This window comes from Pseudorca crassidens, chromosome 5, assembly GCF_039906515.1.
Source record: "Pseudorca crassidens isolate mPseCra1 chromosome 5, mPseCra1.hap1, whole genome shotgun sequence".
In the NCBI taxonomy this organism is placed as follows: domain Eukaryota; kingdom Metazoa; phylum Chordata; class Mammalia; order Artiodactyla; family Delphinidae; genus Pseudorca; species Pseudorca crassidens.
Window position 1 is genome coordinate 91,887,860 of NC_090300.1, and position 20,720 is coordinate 91,908,579.

The 20,720-nt window shown below is 35.1% G+C and overlaps 1 protein-coding gene across 3 annotated transcripts in view; it reads right to left on the reverse strand.

Annotated features, from left to right (window-relative positions):
• The window catches only part of NECTIN3 (nectin cell adhesion molecule 3), a 145,695-nt gene that overhangs the window by 82,226 nt on the left and 42,749 nt on the right, over positions 1–20,720 (reverse strand). For all 3 annotated transcript variants that reach the window (XM_067738942.1, XM_067738941.1, XM_067738943.1), the window contains exons 2-4: positions 13,234–13,575; positions 3,915–4,211; positions 673–790 (exon numbers count right to left, since the gene is read on the reverse strand). In XM_067738942.1, coding sequence (XP_067595043.1) covers positions 673–790; positions 3,915–4,211; positions 13,234–13,575 — 757 coding nt within the window. The remainder of the gene's footprint in view (positions 1–672; positions 791–3,914; positions 4,212–13,233; positions 13,576–20,720) is intronic.

Consider the following 20,720-nt stretch of genomic DNA (forward strand, 5'->3'; position numbering starts at 1 on the left):
AATTCTCCAGACTGAGAAGGTGTGAGGCATGGGGGGAGGGGTGCAAACACTGAGAAATACGAAAGCAAACCTCAGTACAGCAGTTTGAAATTCCACAGATAAAGAGAATTAAGGATATTCAGATAGTAAACTACACAAGTAAAGAGAAGCAATTATTAGCCTCAGGAAAAACAAACAGCTTTAGAAACAAAAGAAAACAAAATTCCAGTATACTACTTAACTCTCAGTAAATAATATTTACCTGTCATAGGAAGGCAACGATTACACAGTTTATTTCAAAGTAGCTTAATTTCATTGGGACGATGAAGGTCAGGAATATGTATATGAGTATGTTTATGTGTGAAGGGGTAGATATAAAATTAAATTTTCATTTTCATAATAATAAGTCAATAGACAGTGTTAAAGATTAGTAAATTAAGAAGCAGCAGTTTAAGACCAATGATGATAAACACCAGAAGGAATTGCTAACATCGCCAAAGTAGCCTCCGAGGAACAGAATCGTGGGGGCTGGAAGGTGGGGAGAGGTGGGGCAGAAAAACACTTAGAAACCCTTAATTTAATTTCCAGCTCTTAGTGTAATCATATATTACACTGATAAAAACTTCCAATATGCATTTAAGAATACTTTTGACTTTTAAATAATTTCTCTTTAGAAGTATCTAACATTATTACCTGCTCCACACAGATTTGAAGGGTGGTGGATTTGCATCAGCATTACACTTGAGATTAACACCTTTTCTTCCTACAAACCAGTTTCCATCATAGCCTGTTACTGAAACCTCAGGAGCGTCTATAAAATAAATGCATTATACAACAGATTATCTTTTGTGAATGATCGATGCAATACACAACGATAAAGCATTAACATAATACACAACTTTAGAAGTGGTGTATTTGCCTTCTCTCATATACATAAGAAATAAGGAATACAGTACTCAGTAAATACTGGTTGACTAAAAGAATGATTGAATGAATGGACAATGAGCACCAAACACTAGGCAGCTATAAGCATGTACAATTCTAGTTATTATGGACACAGTGTAAGAATATTCACAAACCTATAATCACCAAAAGCAAAATGTAAGAGCCCTGTTATGAAATACGCAGAGGTATATGAACAAAGAAAATATAGTTGGTAATTTGATGAGACATGGCATTTAAGTACCAAGTCACTACATTAAACTGTCTTTAAAGAAATGTTTAATTCAAAAGGAAATATCCCCTAAGAGATACCAATTACAAAAAATAAAATAAAATAAGATTCCTTATATTACAATTAATTAATATCCTTTGGGCATGTAAAGATGTGACAAACTTTCTAAGACTATAATCACAACTAAAGTAAATTATCTGAGGCCTCAACTGTTCTAAAACATTAAATTTTTATTCATGGCCTAAAAGTACACAAAGGTCTTTTAGCATATGTGCAATATAATTAGCTAAATGAGCAATTATCCACATCTACCATCAATATAAATTTATACCTTCAAACTGTAAAATCCAATAGTAATCATTCATTCAACCACCATTGTTCAGCTCCTATTAAGTGACAGGCACTGTTTTAGATGTTTAGTATACATGTAGACTCTGTATTCACAAAATTTACATTCTAATGGTAACAGGAAAGATGACATTTTAAAAACTTTAAAATCCGTTATGAGGGCCAAGAAGGAAAAGAATACAATACTAAGAGAAAAGATAAAGAAATGCTATTTATGTATGGTACAGGGACGTTCCACCCTTCTGGGAGCTATACAAGTAAACTAGATAAAGAGTACGTGGCCAGATGGGAAGTTAGAGAGAGACCAGGTCAGTCTTTAACTCTGCAGGGAAGCCTGAAGTCAATCAAGCAAGGTTTACAAAAAAAAGTAGTAAAAAAATTAAACTTTTTATACTAAGGTACAATTACCTTAATAATTTAAAAAAATGTCTGCCTCTTATAAATACAAAGAATTAACAAACATTTTTTCTAACTTAAAATTGGTAATAAAAAATGTTACTGAAAGAACAGTACAGATGTATGTGAGTTTAAGTTATTTTCAAAGGAGGAGAAAATAGGTAGTAAAGTATCCCCAAAGAATACCTCCAAATTTTGAGATATGAATTCTGGATATAAGATTTTATCTCCTTAAGCTTTGTTTACATGTTTCAGAGGGCCCAATTAACAGGAGAAAAGAATACTCTGAGAACATTTTAGGAGAAGGCCACTAAATCTAAACCATAATTATAAAGTTTTACATCAGGAGAAATATTTTTACACATTTAGAATTTCATTCAGGCAAACAAAAAAATAATAGTATAAATACTGAAGAAAATTTCAGTCATTATTAGACACAGGGAAGAAAAAAATATATATGAGAAAAATATTAATGGTACTTAAAACCAGGATGTAAATTTTAAAAGAAAAAGTTAAAAGTATGTAAAAGCAAGAAAGAAAAAGAAGAAAAATTTTATTTGGATTCTCCAAATAAGTGAGGCGAAAAGAAGGTACAGTCAGCCCTCTGTATCCATGAATTCAGCATCTGTGGATTCAACCAACTGTGGTTGAAAAATATTCAGGAAAAAAGAAATTCTACAAAGTTCAAAAAAGCAAAACTTGAATTTGCTGCACACCAGCAACTATTTCCATAGTATTTTCATTGAATTTATAGCTATTTACATAACATTTACATTGTATTAGGTATTATAAGTAATCTAGAGATTATTTAAAGTACATGGGAGGATGTGTGTAGATTACATACAAATATTGATACTATGCCATTTTATATAAAGGATTTGAGCATCCTCGGATTTTGGTAACTGAAGGAGTCCTGGAACCAATCCCTCATGGATACCGAGGGACTACTACTGGGACTGTATTTGCACTCAAGAATACAATGGTAATAACATCCATGTAACACAGCTTCTCAAGTTTAACCCTGTAAATGTTTAAAAAGATCCTTAGAATTAGTTTTAAAAACCATTAATTATACCAAGTGTAATGAATATGTGTAAAATTCCATGAATGTCATATCAAAAAAACAAAACAATAACAACAAAAAACAGAACATTTCCTTCAAAAATCTACCTAGATTTATGATCTGTGCATGGATGGAAATGACCCCAGAACCTAAACACTTCTCCTAATTTTATCTTTAACCTACTTAATTTTCATTATCTTTGCTATATGCTATCTACACCATCACTTTTTCTCTTGCTCAAAATTTTAAAATGCTACACAAAGAATGTATCAAAAATGAGAACCTTTATAGAAGAGGGGAAAGTATATACACACATGTACATATCCACACAAACATACACACAAGAGAGTATCCCTTAACCAAAAAAATAAAAGCACAAGGTGGGCCAGGTTTGAACCTTATCTAAGATTATTATTATCCCAACGATGACTCTGTTTTACCTTTATGAGGATCTTACAACATGATCAATAAAATCAGACTAGAAATAATACTGAAAAAACACAAATTTTCAAACTAATTAAAATGCATCTAGGAAGTAAAAGATCCTTGCTGAAAACATCATGGGTAGAATCAATAAAAATGAGTAACAGCTAAATTAATTGGATTGGAGAAGGAGCTGTTTTTCGCCAAGTATTGCACATAAATTTGTACAATTTCCACAATTCACCCAATCTAGCTTATTTTTAAGGTCTAAAAAGGACAAGGCTAAATAATTTTAAGTTGGACAGCAACTTTAAAATCATTGTCTGTCTTTACAAACATAAATATGTTCTGGTTAAATGGAATTGCCATGAAAATATTCTTTTTTAATTAAGAAAAAATGTCAACAAGGAAAATCTATAACAATATCTGAATATTAAATATTCATACTAAAGACAGCTTGATACAGAATTATGTTAAAGGGAGAAAATAAAATGCATGATGTTTAAAAGGTAAATGTTATTCTTTACTTACACTGTATGTCTAATATGAAAGAATATCGGATGTCCTTTTCCAAGGCTGGATGTTTTACAACACAAGTAATCCGCCTTCCTCTAGCAAATCTGGTAGGAAAAAGCTTGTATTGGCTGACAATTGTTGCTGTTTCATTTGGAAAAGAAGTCGTAGTGGATTCCATTTCACCAAGATCACCTTCCCAATCAATATGTGCAACTGGTTTTCCAGTGGCTGCGATACAAATGGCTGCTACTGTTTCATTTCCTCCATCAATTAAAGAATCTGGCCCTTTTATCAGGCTCACAGTGGGTTCAACTGTTTAAATTTAAAAAAATTAGTTACATTTCAATCAAAAGCGTATTTACTCCTTCCAAGCCACAACTAGCCATATTTCATAAACTTAGAGACAACTGCATATAAAATACACACACATTAAATGCCAACACCAGTTGGATTCTTGGAACGAGAAGATCATGAACCAGACCAAACAAAAAGCAAGACTTTACATAACCATCACAAAGATGGCTCTCCCTGGTAAAGATACACTTTTCTTTACAGGGACAAGTTTTTGAGTTTTCCCCAAAATTAGTATATAAAAAAAATTCCTGCAAATTTGATCATAATTTCCATTAGGAGATTAAAGGTACTACTACTCTGAAAGGAGATTAAAGGTACTACTACTCTGAAAGGAGATTAAAGGTACTATTACTATTACACTACTAAGCCTGTGGCACATGGGCTTAGATGCTCTGTGGCACATGGTATCTTCCTGGACCAGGGCTCGAACCCGTGTCCCCCGAATTGGCAGGTGTATTCTTAACCACTACGCCACCAGGGAAAAGAAAAAGCGGTTTTAATGTATAATGCTTCAATTTGCAGCAAAAATGTTTACAACACATTTAATATAGGTACTGTTAAAATGTAATGTCACTAACAGTTTATTGAAGTGTACATGCTACCTACCTTTATCTGGTATAAGAAAGCTCCTCAGCAGAGGAAGTAACCTTAATGTTAGACCCCTTTAATCTACCCTCCATATGTATGCTAGCTACCTCTTCACATTTTCCAGCAAATTTTATATGCTCCTTTCTGTGTAAATTCCTGAGTACTCACCGTCATGAATTCTTTGGCTCAAGCCTATAGGTTACTGTGTGCATTAACTTTTTAATCTAAAAGACATTTTTTCATTTCCAAAATTTCTAATTGGTTCATTTTTTTAATATTTTTTGTCTCAACTTTCTGCTCCTGAGATTTATTTATGTGGGATCATTTCGCCTTAGATTATTATTTTGCAATTCTTCTTTTTTTTAGTTTTTACTTTTAGATCATTTAGATTTGCATGCAATTGTATAAATTATTAGTTTTAACTACTGTATGGTTCATTTACTGTTGGACATTGGTGCTATTTCCTGTTTGGTACAAACAATTTTATAAGAAACATTTTCATTCATGTATCTTGGTATATTTGTATAAAAGTTCCTGTAGTTTATCCCTTGGTACTATGTTTATTTCCATTATTTACCAGATAATGCCAAAAAGCTTTCCAAAGTACCAATTTACTCCCAATCTTAGCACTCTGGTTGGTCCAACATACCCACTACAGTTGATAACCAGACTTCTCAATGTTTGCCAACCTCGTAAGTATGTAACAGCATATCATTGAAACTTTGTTTCTAATTTCTCAGATTATGAATGATGTTAAGGATCTTTTCTTGTTTATGAGCCATTTGGAATTTCTTCTTCTGCAAAATACCTATTAAAGCCAATTGTTTTTTTCTTACTGATTTGGGAGAGTCCTTTTCTGATTATATGTGAAAATATCTTCCACCAATTTAGGGCTTGTCTCTTTATCCTATGGTGTGTTTTGATGAGCAGAAGTTTTTAATTCAAATGCATAAAATTTATCAGTTAACTGCTTTTATATACAGGCACACCTCATTTGATTGCACTTTGCTGTATTGTGCTTCATAAATATTGCATTGTTCACAAATAGAAAGTTTGGGGCAACCCTGCATTGATCAAGTTTATCAGCACCATTTTTCCAACAGCATTTGCTCACTTCCTGTCTCTGTCACATTTTGGTAATTCTCACAATATTTCAACCTTTTTCTTTATTATTATATGTGTTATGAGGATCTCTGATCTTCGATGTTACTACTGTAAAAAGATTACAACTGGATGAAGACTCAGATGATGGTTAGCACTTTTTAGCAACAAAATGTTTTTTAAATTAAGGTATGTACATTGCTTTTTAAGACATAATACTATTGTATCAAAACTACAATAAAGTATCACCTCACACCAGTCAGAATAGCCATCATTAAAATATCTACAAACAATAAATGCTGGAGAGGGTGTGGAGAAAAGGGAACCCTCTTGCACTGTTGGTGGGAATATAAATTGATACAGCCACTACGGAGAACAGTAGGAGGTTCCTCAAAGAACTCAAATAGAACTACCATACGACCCAGCAATCCCACTACTGGGCGTATATCCTGAGAAAACCATAATTCAAAGAGTCGGTACCAGAATGTTCACTGCAGCACCATTTACAATAGCAAGGACATGGAAGCAACCTAAGTGTCCAGTGACAGATGAATGGATAAAGAAGATGTGGCACATATATACAATGGAATATTACTCAGCCATAAAAAGAAACAAAATTGAGCTATTTGTAGTGAGGTGAATGGACCTAGAGTCTGTCATACAGACTGAAGTAACAGAAAGAGAAAAACAAATACCGTATGCTAACACATATATATGGAATCTAAAAAAGAAGTGGTTCTGAAGAACCTAGGGGCAGGACAGGCATAAAGATGCAGATGTAAAGAATGGACCTGAGGACATGGGGAGGGGGAAGGGTAAGCTGGGACGAAGTGAGAGAGTGGCATGGACATACACTACCAAATGTCAAATAGATAGCTAGTGGGAAGCAGCCGCATAGCACAGGGAAATCAGCTCTGTGCTTTGTGACCACCTAGAGGGGTGGGATAGGGAGGGTGGGAGGGAGACACAAGAGGGAGGGAATATGGGAATGTGTGTATACACATAGCTGATTCACTTTGTTATACAGCAGAAACACATCATTGTAAAGCAATTATACTCCAATAAAGATGTAAAAAAAAAAAGAAGACGTAATACTACTGCACACTTAACAGACTATAGTATAGTATAAACATAATTTTTTTTTTTTTTTTTTGCAGTACGCGGGCCTCTCACTGCCGCAGCCTCTCCCATTGCGGAGCACAGGCTCCGGACGCGCAGGCTCAGCGGCCATGGCTCACGGGCCCAGCTGCTCCGCGGCACGTGGGATCCTCCCAGACCGGGGCACGAACCCGCGCCCCCTGCATCAGCAGGCAGACTCTCAACCACTGCGCCACCAGGGAAGCCCTAAACATAATTTTTATAACACTGGGAAACCAAAAATTCACGTGACTGGTTTACTGTGATATTCACTTTATTGCAATACCAGCTTTATTACAGTGGTCTAGAACTGAACCCACAATGTCTCCAAGGTATGTTTGTACTAAGAGTTACCTGTCTACTTCGAGGCCAAATTACTATATATATCACATAGTAATTTGGCCTTGAAGTAGACCAAATTTCTTGTTCTCTACAGAAATTTAAGAGATTGACTTATCCCTTCAAATGGTAAACACTGTTGTTTAACAGTCTGTGTCCGATAATTCCAACATCTCATGCAGGTCTGTTTCTGTTGTCTTGTTTGCGCTGGCTGCTGCTTGTGGAGTCTTCTTTACTTGTATGCCTGGTTATTCAAGCAGATGAATCCTTGAGTTTGAATAATGAAGGTAGAAATAATCTGAGGCTTAGAATGCAGTACCTTTCTTTGTTTTCTTCTGCTAAGCTAGCTCCTGAGAACACTATCCAGTCCAGGATCTCCTTAATTTCAGACTACTCAAGTGATATAAACCAGGCCTAGAAGTCTATAAGAAGACTGGTTTACTACACGTGTACTATTATTCTGAAAACTGTTAAGCATCTGGGTACCAGGAGAATATAAGAAAGGTTATTAGACATCCCATCTTGAGCAGACTTGCATTCAGATATTTGTCTCTCTCACTTCTCAAGGTTCTCGAAATCTTAGTTCATCATCTTAAGTGTCTCTTCTGAATTGTCTAATGTCCCCAAGGTTGAATACAGATTTCAGCTTTCGGTACTAGGTTTATTTCTCTGTTTCCACCTTCTCTTAGATTTGGTCTAGTTATATTCCACACTATGTTGTTATTTCTTTGAAGTTTTCAATGGTTTTTAACATTTCACTTGCCCATCCCCCACCATGGGAGCGTTAATGTGACTAACCTGTGCCATCAATAGAGGTTTTTATCTTCGAGGAACTTAAAAAATTACCTTAAAGTCAATTTTAAATTGTTATTTCTATTTCTTCTGAAGGGAATCAATCTCCTGGTTGTACACTTCAGTTGCTTTCTAAAGTTACTTTTCTCATATTCCCCAACATTTAAGTTAACTTCTCTGCACCCTTCCCTGTCTAGTAGTTTTGTTGTTGCTTCCTCTTAAGATGCTACCCAATGCCCTATATACTCTGATTTGGGGGAACATGAAGTTTTCCCGGCCCTGCATTAATGACAGGATTGTGAAGCCTACTTCTTTCTGTTGGTTCTTTCATCCACCTCAAAAGTTTCCTCTCACATGCACATAGATCAGTACTAAGCCAAAGACTTCAGAGGGCCATTCTGTAGGTCTCTAAAGCACACACATTCTCTCTTTCTCTCTCATGTTCCCTTCTTTCCAGTATTCTGTTCCACAAATTCTAATCACCTGTCCAATCTGTCTCTTAAACTCAGTGAGACTAGCATTCTCTACCTGAATTCCTTGTCACTGAGCTGTCACTGGAAACTGCCTAAGGAGGAGGCTGGAGCAATTGTAGAACTCATCTTGTTTATTTTCCTTCTTTCAGGGATCATAATCCTACCATGCCTATTAAGTTGCCTAGTTTTTTTGTTGCTAGAGAGAGAAAGGGTCAATCCAGTCCCTGTTACTCCATCACGTGCAGCAGTGGAAATCTTTTTTTTTTTAATTACAAAAGTAATATTACTAAAAATTGGAAAAACAAAGAAAACTTATCCACAACTGTAATATCTTAATACAGTCATTATCATATTCTTCCATTTCCTTCTCTTATTTGTTTCTAGTTTCTATATAGATGTAATCATGGCATACCTACAGTTTTGTGGCTCATTTTATTTTCAAGCAGCAATACTTCTCTTAACTATAATTTTAACAACTATATAATATCCCATATATCAAAAGGAAGTAACCAATTGTACAACTCTTCTGCTATGGGGCATCTGTTGTTTAGTGTTCCCAAAGCTTTTTGCTATATTACATTTCCTTAATTCACTTTCTATTACTACTACTCCTTTGAAACTCTAATGTCACTGCCTAATCTATACACTCAATACTTTTCTTTGCCTGTTCTCTTTGACTGATTTGGTAAAATTTGATACTTAGTGCAGTTCTTCCCAATCAGTTCCAAAAGAATTAAGTTCTAATGCCTTCAGGTATCTGCTGTAAGTAATGAATTAACTTCTGGGCTATGCATTTAGAATGATAGTAGCTATGTGCCAGCCTTCGGAGAACTGATAAAATGGTCACTGAAATCACTTTCTGTATGGCTTGATTCTCACAGTGGGAAAAAGCTGCTAGAGTAATCTTAAAAACTTTTTTCTTCTCTTGATATGAATAATATTACTTTGACAGTTTTTCTCAAAGCTATCTATTTGAACGCCTCATCTCTATTTCTTCCAGTCTCTGCCCTAATAAATACTGAGTCTTAGGCCTTCAGTTACTTTTTATAAGTTTCTTAAAAACTTTTATCTGATAAACACTACTACCTGGATGATCCCTGATTTTATTTGCTTTTGATACAAAGCTTGACTCTATAGTTTCTAACCACCTACCTGGAATTGTTTGCCTATGTATCCTCCAACTCAATAAGCCAAATGTTGAGTTCATCGTCTCATCCTCCCAATCCCCAACATGTTTTTCATTCAGATATGCCCATTTAAATTAATGGTAACATAATTTACTCAATCACTAAGGTTCAAAACCTGTTACTGTTCAAACCTCCCTAGTTTATTATATATAGTCAGTTACAACATTCTGCTAATTTTTCCTTTGTAGTAGTTCCCTTCCTCACTCAAGTGAAAGAAATTAGAAAATTAACTTCAAGCTTTCATGGCCTCATGGCTGAGGCATTATGATTTCAGGACTCTTCATTTCAATCCAACAAAAACACCAGACTCATCATCTTAAATCACAACTTTCATCACATTACTTCTAAATCAGGTCTACGAGTTAGGTATCCCTCTAAGCAAGGTGAGAAGATGGTCAAAGCAGTGTTTCTCAAACTCTACTGTGCATAAAAAGTACTTGCGGATCTTGCTAAAATGTAGATTTATCATTCAACAAGTCTGGGAGGGGTCTGTAATTCTGTATGTCTAACATGCTCCCAAGTGATGCCACTGCTGCTGGTTCATGAACCATGCTTTAAACAGCGAGAATCTGGGACTTCCCTGGTTGTCCAGTGGTTAGGGCTACATGCTTCCACTGCAGGGGGCACAGGTTTGATCCTTGCTCAGGGAATTAAGATCCTGTATGCCGTGCAGTGTGGCCAAAAATAAATAAATAAATAAATAATAAACAGTAAGAATCTGAGAATAAAAGAAGAGAGGTGAGAAGAAGTACAATGCTGTACACTAAGTTTGCATTTCCAGCAATATAAAGCTCAAATTCCCCATCTTAATATTTAGATTACTTTAAAGTGGTCCTGCTCTACCTTTCTAGCCTTTAATTCTTGTATTTTATATAAATCCTTTGAACAATCAACAAATTACTCAGTGGTCCCGCAGAGGACACTTGGCAATGTTGAGAGACATTCTAACTTGTTGAAACTTAAGGAACTGCTACTAGCATCTAGTGGGTAGAGGTCATGGATACTGCTGAACAGTCTACAATGCACAGGACAGCTCATCACAAGAATTCCAGCCCAAAAGTTCAACAATGCCAATTCTGAAGAAACTCTGCCCTAATATATGCTGTTTTCTGCCTCCCTGCGTTGGCTCATTCTCCTCCCTATACTTCTTTCCTTTTTGCCTACCTAAAACCTATCCACCATTCAAGGACTGGCTCAACTACTTTTCTACATAACATTTCTAAACTACAGAGTTTATTTATCCATTCCTATACCCTACTTAAATAACATTTAGTGTATTACTGCTACATACCAGAAACTCTTGCAGGCTTTAGGGATATAAAGTTAAATTTTAAAGTGCACAGTTGCAGTCCACCATAAATTTATAGTGAAGAAGACATACAATAAGCATTATGTTAATTGCTACAACACAGATAAGCTCAAGATACAAAGGCAAAAGAGCAAAAAAACCCCATCAAATTGCAAAGGGGTAGATATTTCAAGAATGGCTTCCAAAAGGATGTGGTTTGGGGCTTCCCTGGTGGCACAGTGGTTAAGAATCCACCTGCCAATGCAGGGGACACGGGTTCAAGCTCTGGCCCAGGAAGATCCCACATGCCACTAAGCAACTAAGCCCGTGCGCCACAACTACTGAGCCTCCACTCTAGAGCCCGCGTGCCACAACTACTGAGCCTGCATGCCTAGAGCCCATGCTCCACAACAAGAGAAGCCACCGCAATGAGAAGCCCGCGTACCACAACGAAGGGTAGCCCCCGCTCGCCACAACTAGAGAAAGCCCGGGTGCAGCAACGAAGACCCAAGGCAGCCAAAAATAAATAAAATAAATTTATTTTAAAAAAGAAAAAAGGATGTGGTTTGATGAGTAGTAGTTAAATAGAAGAATCTAGAAGAAAGAGACAGGAGGAAAAAGGTGGCAATCCAGGCATAAGAAAACTACACATGTAAAAATATAGGTGTTAATGAAGTGTAAATAGTTAATTATGATTATAAAATTTGGGTTGCTGGGAGAAGTAGAGCAAGGAGTGGAATAGATGAAGTTAGAGAAGAAGACCCAGCTAAAAGCGTGACTAGTCTTATACTACCAACAGTCGAGTTTTAAACCACTGAGTACTGTGTTAATTTAAGGGGAATTACTAAAATTTAAAGCATAAAGTCTTATTCACGAGTTCTCTCTTCTACATGCGAACTATTTTTCTATTTTTTCTTGACACTGAATTTTTCTGTGACTTTTTTTACCCCAATGGCTTGCACTTGATTTTTCAGATATTTATGCCCTGCCTTCCAATCAAAACAGGTCTCAAAGGTATCAATTTTGTAAACATAAGTTATATTTTTCCCACAGCTCCTAGGGCAGGCTCTTAAACATTAAAGTCTTCAAATATTTAATGTTATTTCTATTTTTAAATAGTATTTCTCAACATGAAAAAATATATAACATATTTGGACAAAATTTCTTTCCTGCACATCAGTGACCCTGAAATCATGCCATTAAATATTAGAGGCTGTGTAGTTATTTGGTTCTCTGGAAGCAGACACTGAGATCAAATGAGGAGTACAAAAGGCTTATTAGGGAACAACATCTGGGAGAAAAGTGAAGAAGGATTGAGTAGGGAAAGCTATCAGCAGACCTTACAAAGTCCCTGACAGGCAAACAGGCAGATTCATAGCAAAGACCACCCATTAAAGGAGTTCCACTCTGGGTGGAAATGGCTACAGTTGCTTTTACTCCTTAATCCTCCTTCTAGTATTATAAAAGTACTCACCAGCTATTCCAAATTGGTTTACCTTTCACTGCAGGTGACTATTTTAATGCTAATAAGCTCTTCCTAAATTCTGCTATAAACTTTAATAGTTTTCAGATAGGAAAAGGCAGAAGATCTTTCAATGCAAGCAACAGACCAAGATTCAAATAGCTATGCAAATCCGCAACAGCAGAAATAAAATCTGATTTGAAAAACAAACATGAGATGTCAATGGCTCTAAGACCACAGTCACTTAAAAAATGGAAAAGCTTATTTAAAGATGGTAATTTAAAGGTTGAAAATTTGAGGGGAAATAATGAAAATAAATGTCAAAGAATCTCAGCACTTAGTATTATAAATAAAAAACAATCTTTCATGAAGAAAGTAAAAGAGTTATAAATTACACAGCTTTATATAGATACACAGATAGATAGGGACAAGATTTAGTTTAAACTGAGAGTCTAGAATCATAGAATTTTATGACAGAACTTGAAAAAACATATCTGAATTATTTTATTTTAAACCTACATTTATATATAATTTCAATTATTTTAAGTCCTTGAAAATACTTTTACAATAATCCTCACCACACCACCAAAATATGCAATTTAAGTACACCTACCTAATACAGTTACAGTTGTAGAGGACTGAGCATTTCCAAGTGGGAAGGTAACAGCTTTACATATATATTGTCCAGAATCAGAGAATCCTATGTTATGTAGAGTAATTGTTGCATCATTAAGTGAATAGTTTTTAAACAAGACTCTTCCCTGATATTCTCCTTGAACAGAGAATCCATATTGAGGATGATGAACTGCAACAGTCTGTGCACTTTTGCCATGTATCTTCTCCCATAAAATTTGTGTTATAGTTTCATTTCCTTCAATTAAACACTTCAGCGAAACATTCTTTCCCCATACTGCTGTGACATGTGGCTCCACAATAACTGGTCCAGCTAAGGCACCTAAGGAAAAACAAAAAAGCGTAGTTCTTAAAAATGAAAAAAAGTTACATTAACATATTATCAAATTCCCTCCCTTCCTGTTTTCCTCTTCCTTCTTCTCCTTGTGTAAGTACACACACACACACACACACACAGACACTAATGACCGAGTAACAGGAAGGACTGAAAAGAGCTAGATGTTCCCAGGGCTGGATTTAAGACCCAAAGAATGATTCTCAGGTGAATCAAATAATCACCAATATGTGTTCCAGTGGAAAAGCACTAGATTGGGCCAAGAGTAAGCTTAAGAGCAGGTCCTTCCCCAGTCAAGCCACCAGGTAAGGTCCCAGCCCTAGCTGACACCCTGACTGCAGCCTTGTGAGAGACTCTGAAACAAAGGACCCAGCTGATCTATGCCTAGATTCCTGACCCAAAGAAACTGAGAGGCGATAAATATATGCTGTTTTAATACTATTAAATTTTAGGGTATTTTGTTACTCAGCAACAGATAATTAACACATTTAGGATCTGTCAAACCAAATATAATACCAAAGTTTCTTCCTTTGGAGAGTTCCTCTACCAAAAATCTGTATAAAAGACTTCATTAAAGATAGACCAATTGCCAGAAAACATGAATTCAAAAAACACATATAAATGTGAAATTAAGTTTTTCTATCTCACAGATGAAAAAAAACTATTCTACAAGCAAAAGTTAAAATAAAATGATACCAAACTTCACTTTTATAATAATGATTTCCTTCCTAAAAGCAATGGATGAAATATAAATCATTTTTAGGAACATAGGACTAATACTCATGAATACTAAACTCAAGCAAGATGATCTTCACTAACAGGTATATTAGAACATATATAACAAATCCTTGGAGAGTTTACAACTTACATACATGTCCTGGCAAAATAAATGCTCAAACTAAAAAGTAAACCAATATAAGCACTTGAATATAGAAACTGTATAAATACCTTTAAAATTTAGAGTTATGTCTAGTTAATATTTTTAAATAAATACAAAAATGCAGAAAAGTATCACTTAAAAAGATAACCAAGAAAAATGTGTTTAAACATATTCAACAGTTCTAAACAACAAAACCTTTACACAATATTATTTCCATGAATAATATTTTTTCCTTCTTGGGAAGAAAAAAACCCATAAATGAGTATATTAGATAGATACATACATGGATACATACATAGCTAGATAGCTAGATAAGAGGGCAAACTTTACCACCCAAGAGATGATTGAGGATATTACAAAAAAGGACTGACAATTCACACTGACCATACTTAACAGCTATGGCAGAAAAAGGCTTTCTTTTAGCCACTCCACCAAAAAAGTATCAAGTCCAAAAAATGTACCATCATTATGTAATTATGCTTTACATAATATGTAATTATGCTTTCAAGCATAATTACAAAGCTTTTAAAATTTAACCTAAAACATATAAAATATGAAAGTATTCTAATGCATTTTAACAAGCTATTGTAAGCCTAGTACTATACCCAAAACTATGCAAATGAAAGGGCAATTTACAAATATTGAAAATTTCATATAATATTATGAAAGAACACACAGCTCTTTATTTAAAGAAAAAGACACAATGACCAAGTAGGATATTCAAGAATGTAAGGATATTTTTAAACTATTCATCACACTGAAAGGTCACGTAACTTTCTCATCTGATGCCAAAAAGACATTTAATAGAATTCAATATTCATTATCTAATTTTTTAATTAATTAATTTAATTTAGACATTTAATAGAATTCAATATTCATTATCTAATTTTTTAATTAATTAATTTAATTTTTGGCTGTGTTGGATCTTTGTTGCTGCACGCAGGCTTTCTCTAGTTGCGGCAAGCAGGGGCTATGCTTTGTTGTGCTGCACAGGCTTCTCATTGTGGTGGCTTCTCTTGTTGTGGAGCACGGGCTCTAGGCACACGGGCTTCAGTAGTTGTGGCACACAGACTCAGTAGTTGTGGCTCATGGGCTCTAGAGTGCAGGCTCAGTAGTTGTGGCGCACGGGCTTAGTTGCTCCACAGCATGTGGGATCTTCCCAGACCAGGACTCGAACTTGTGTCCCCTGCATTGGCAGGTGGATTTTTAACCACTGTGCCCCCAGGGAAGCCCTCATTATCTGATTTTTAAAAAATAAGTAACAACTGAGAAAAGGAGTCTTAATAATAAAGTAGATTTTTCTCAAATCAATGGCCATCACAACGCTAAAATTTAAAAGGGGGCATGGTTATTAATGAAAGACCAAGACAAGATGGTGCACTGTCATTATCATCATTCAACTTAGACTAGAAATTCCCATTCAATGAGACAAGAAAAGGAAAGAAGGAAGAATAAGAATAAGAAAGGAAAAGACAAAATTATTATTTGAAAAACCTATTACTAGAAAAACCTAAGAAGGCCAAGTAAAGTGCTATTAGGACAAATAATGTGGTTGCTTGCAAACCATGCAAACTGTATACAAAATGTATATTCATCATGCCATAACAAGTGATAACCTTTACAAACTTACTGTAGAAAAAGTCAATATTTGCAAAATATTAACATTTAAAACACCCATGAATAATGTTGTAAAGAATCTAGAAACCTGAGAAATTAACTTGAGTAAATGGAAGATATGTTCCTGAGAAGAAAGACGTAATACCTACTACTTAGACAGCAAATCTCTCCATGTTAGCACACAAATTCAATGCAACTTCAGTAAAAACCATGACAAAACTTATTGAAACTAGAATAGGGACACTATGTTTAAAAAAAAAACCCACAATAGCACAGTAAAGGGGAGAAAGAATACTAAAGTAAAAATAATAAAAACCTTAATGTCTTAAAACAATTCAAAGTACACAAACAGATCAACATATAGAATGGCATACAATATGTAATATGTTGTACAAGTGGGGAAATAATGAATTAGTCAAGACATGATGAAAGGACAAGAGCTAATATTTGGAAATAGATCTACCCCTGCTTTACTAAACACACGCACGCACACACACACACACAAATCCAGATGGACTGAAGATATAAATGTAAAAAAATGAGCCACATATTCCATATATACTGACAATAATTTTTTATATACTCTGGAAGATAAACATTAGTTACTCTAAGGAGGGACACTACTAAGGATTAAAGAAAGAACTTTTAGTTTTTACTTTGTGTTCTTCTTTGATGTCAGAATCACAGTAAATAATGTTCAAAATAAAAGCAAATAAAAAATACAGAATCATCTTCCTCAGGTGGAAGCAGAAAAGAGAAAAGATAAAAGAAGTATTATGGACTGAATGTTTGTGTTCCTCCAAAATGTATATATTGAATACCTAACTGGTGGTGGGGTCTTTTTGTGGTAATTAGGTTATATGAGGGCAGGGCCCACAGGCTGGCATTAGTGTCCTCATAAGAAAAGGAAGAGAGAGTAAAGCTCTCTCTCCCTCTCTGTGAGGACAAAGCAAGAAGGCGGATGTCTACAAGTCAGGAAAGGGTCCTCAACACCCTCTGCTTGCACCTTGATCTTGGATTTCTCAAACTCACAGAACTATAAAAAATAAATGCCAGATGTTTAAGCCAACCAGTCTATAGTGTTTTGTTATAGCAATCCCACCTTACTAAGACATTAAGTATCAGAATTAACTTGAAGGGACAATGCTAATGATATCTCCTTACAACCTTAAGAATAACAGCTTATGGGGTAGCAATACTTTTATCAGGCAGAACAGACTTTAAAACAAAATCCAGAGCAAAAGACAAAGGAGGACATCATATAATGATAAAGGGATCAATCCAAGAAGCAGAGGTAACATTTGTAAACATATATGCACCTAATATAGGAGCACCTAATAGGAGCACCTAATAGGAGCACCTAAATATATAAAGCAAATAATAATAGACACAAAGGAAAAAACTGACAAAATATGGTAACAGTATGGGATTATAATACCCTACTTACATCAATGAATAGATCATCCAGACAGAAAACCAATAAGGAAACAGTGGTCTTAAATGACATATTAGACCAGATGGACTTAATAGATATCTACAGAATACATATCTCATCCCAATACAGAATACACATTCTTTTCAAGTGCACATGGAACTTTCTCCAGGAAAAAACACATGCTAGGCCACAAAAAGGTCTCAGTAAATTTAACAGATTGAAATTATATCAAGCATCCTTTCTGACCACAATGGTATGAAACTAGAAATTAATTACAAAAAGAAAAATGGAAAAAATACAAACACGTGGAGACTGAATATGCTACCAGAAACAAATCACAAAAAAGAACACCACAATGTGTCCATGAACAAATCAAAGAGGAAATCAAAAAATATCTTGAGACAAGTGAAAACAGAAACAAAACTTTCCAAAATCTATGGGACACAGTAAAAGCAGTTCCAAGAGAAGATACAAGCCAACCTCAAGAAACAAGAAAAGTCTCAAACAACCTAACTTTCCATCTAACAGAATTAAAAAAGAAGACAAAGCCCAAAGGTAGCTAGTAGAAGGAGGAAAATAATAAAGATCAGAGCAGAAATAAAATAGAGACCGAAAAAAAAAAAAAACCCAAAAAAACCCACCAACAGAAAAGACCAATGAAACCAAGAGCTGGGTTTTTGAACAGAGAAACAAAACTTACAAACCTTTAGTCACAATCTTCCAGAAAAAGAGAGCCCAAATAAAATTAGAAACAAAAGAAAAGTTACAGCCAACATCACAGAAGTACAACAAACAATCATAATACCACAGTTATACACCAACAAATTGAACAACCCCCCAAAAATGGATAAATTCCTAGACATTGCAATCTTCTAAGACCGAATCAGGAACAAATAAATAGAAAATATGGACAAACCAATTACGAGTAATGAAATTGAATCAGTAATCAAAAAACTCCAAACAAACTAAAGCCCAGGACCAGACAGCTTCACAGGGCAATTCTACCAAACATTTAAAGAGTCAGTACCTATCCTTCTCAAACTATTCCAAAAAGCTAAAGAGCAGAGAACACTCTGAAACTCATTCTGCAAGGCCAGCTTTACCCTCATACCAAAATCAGAAAAAGACACGACAAAAAAAGAAAACTGCAGACCAGTATCTCTGATGAACACAGATGCAAAAATCCTCAACAAAATATTAGCAAACAGAATTCAACAACACATAAAAAGGACCATACATCATGATCAAGCAGTATTTCAGGATGCAAGGATGGTCCAATATCTGCAAATCAATCAATGTGATACACCACATTAACAAAGTGAAGGGTAAGAAAAGCACATGATCATCTCAACAGATGCAAAAAAAAAAAAAAGCATTTAACATCTATTTACGATAAACTCTCAACAAATTTGGTAAAGAGGGAACATACCTAAACATAATAAAGGACATTTACGACAAACCCACAGCTAATATCATACTCAATGGTAAAAAGCTAAAAGCTTTTCCTTTAAGATCAGGGACAAAACAAGCATGCACACTCTTGCCACTTCTATTTAACATAATATTGAAAGTCCTAGCCACAGCAATCACACAAGAAGAAGAAATAAAGGCATTCCATTTGGAAAGGGATAAGGAAAACTGTCATTGCAGATGGCATGCTACTATATATAGAAAACACTAAAGTCTCCACCAAAAAAAATTAGAAATAATAGATTCAGTGAAGTTGCATGTTACATAATCAATATACAAAAACTGGCAGATTTCTATACACAATGATAAACTATCAGAAATAGAAATTAAGAAAACAATTCCATTTACAATTGCACCAAAAAGAATAAACACCAGCAGTGCAAGAGTGTTCCCTTTTCTCCACACCCTCTCCAGCATTTATTGTTTCTAGATTTTTTGATGATGGCCATTCTGACTGGTGTGATAATTGATACAGCCACTATGGAGAACAGTATGGAGGTTCCTTAAAAAACTACAAATAGAACTACCATACGACCCAGCAATCCCACTACTGGGCATATACCCTGAGAAAACCATAATTCAAAAAGAGTCATGTACCAAAATGTTCATTGCAGCTCTATTTACAATAGCCAGGACATGGAAGCAACCTAAGTGTCCATCATCGGATGAATGGATAAAGAAGATGTGGCACATATATACAATGGAATATTACTCAGCCATAAAAAGAAATGAAATTGAGTTATGTGTAGTGAGGTGGATGGACCTAGAGTCTGTCATACAGAGTGAAGTAAATCAGAAAGAGAAAAACAAATACTATATGCTAACACATATATATGGAATCTAAGAAAAAAAAAAAAAAGGTCATGAAGAACCTAGGGGTAAGACCGGAATGGAGACGCAGACCCACTAGAAAATAGACTTGAGGATGTGGGGAAGGGGAAGGGTAGGCTGTGATAAAGTGAGAGAGTGGCATGGACGTATATACACTACCAAACATAGAATAGATAGCTAGTGGGAAGCAGCCGCATAGCACAGGGAGATCACCTCGGTGCTTTGTGACCGAGCGGTGGGATAGGGAGGGTGGGAGGGAGGGAGATGCAAGAGGGAAGAGATATGGGAACATGTGTATATGTATAACTGATTCACTTTGTTATAAAGCAGAAACTAACATTCCATTGTAAAGCAATTATACTCCAATAAAGATGTTAAAAAAAAGAATATTGTATAGGCAGTTTTATATCTTTATCCAATAAAATGATTCAGAATTTTCAAAAACAAAAGAATAAAACACCTAGGAATAAATTTAACCAAGGACAGGAATTCCCTGGCAGTCCAGTGGTTAGAGCTACCAAGGGCCCGGATTCGATCTCTGGTCAGGGAACTAAGATCCCACAAGCTGCATGGTGTGGCCATAAAATTAAAAAATTAATTTAACCAAGAAGGTGAAGACCTGTACGTTGAAAGCTATAAGACACTGATAAAAGAAATTTAAAAAGACACAAATAAATGGAAAGATATCCCATGTTCATGGATTGTTAAAATACCCATACTACCCAAAGCAATCTATAGGCTCAATACAATTTCTATCAAAATTCCAGTGGCATATTTCACAGAACTAGAATAAATAATCTTAAAATTCGTATGGAACCACAAAAGAACCCTAACAGCCTAAGCAATTAAAAAAAAAAAGCTGGAGGTATCACACTCCTTGACTTCCGACTATACTACAAA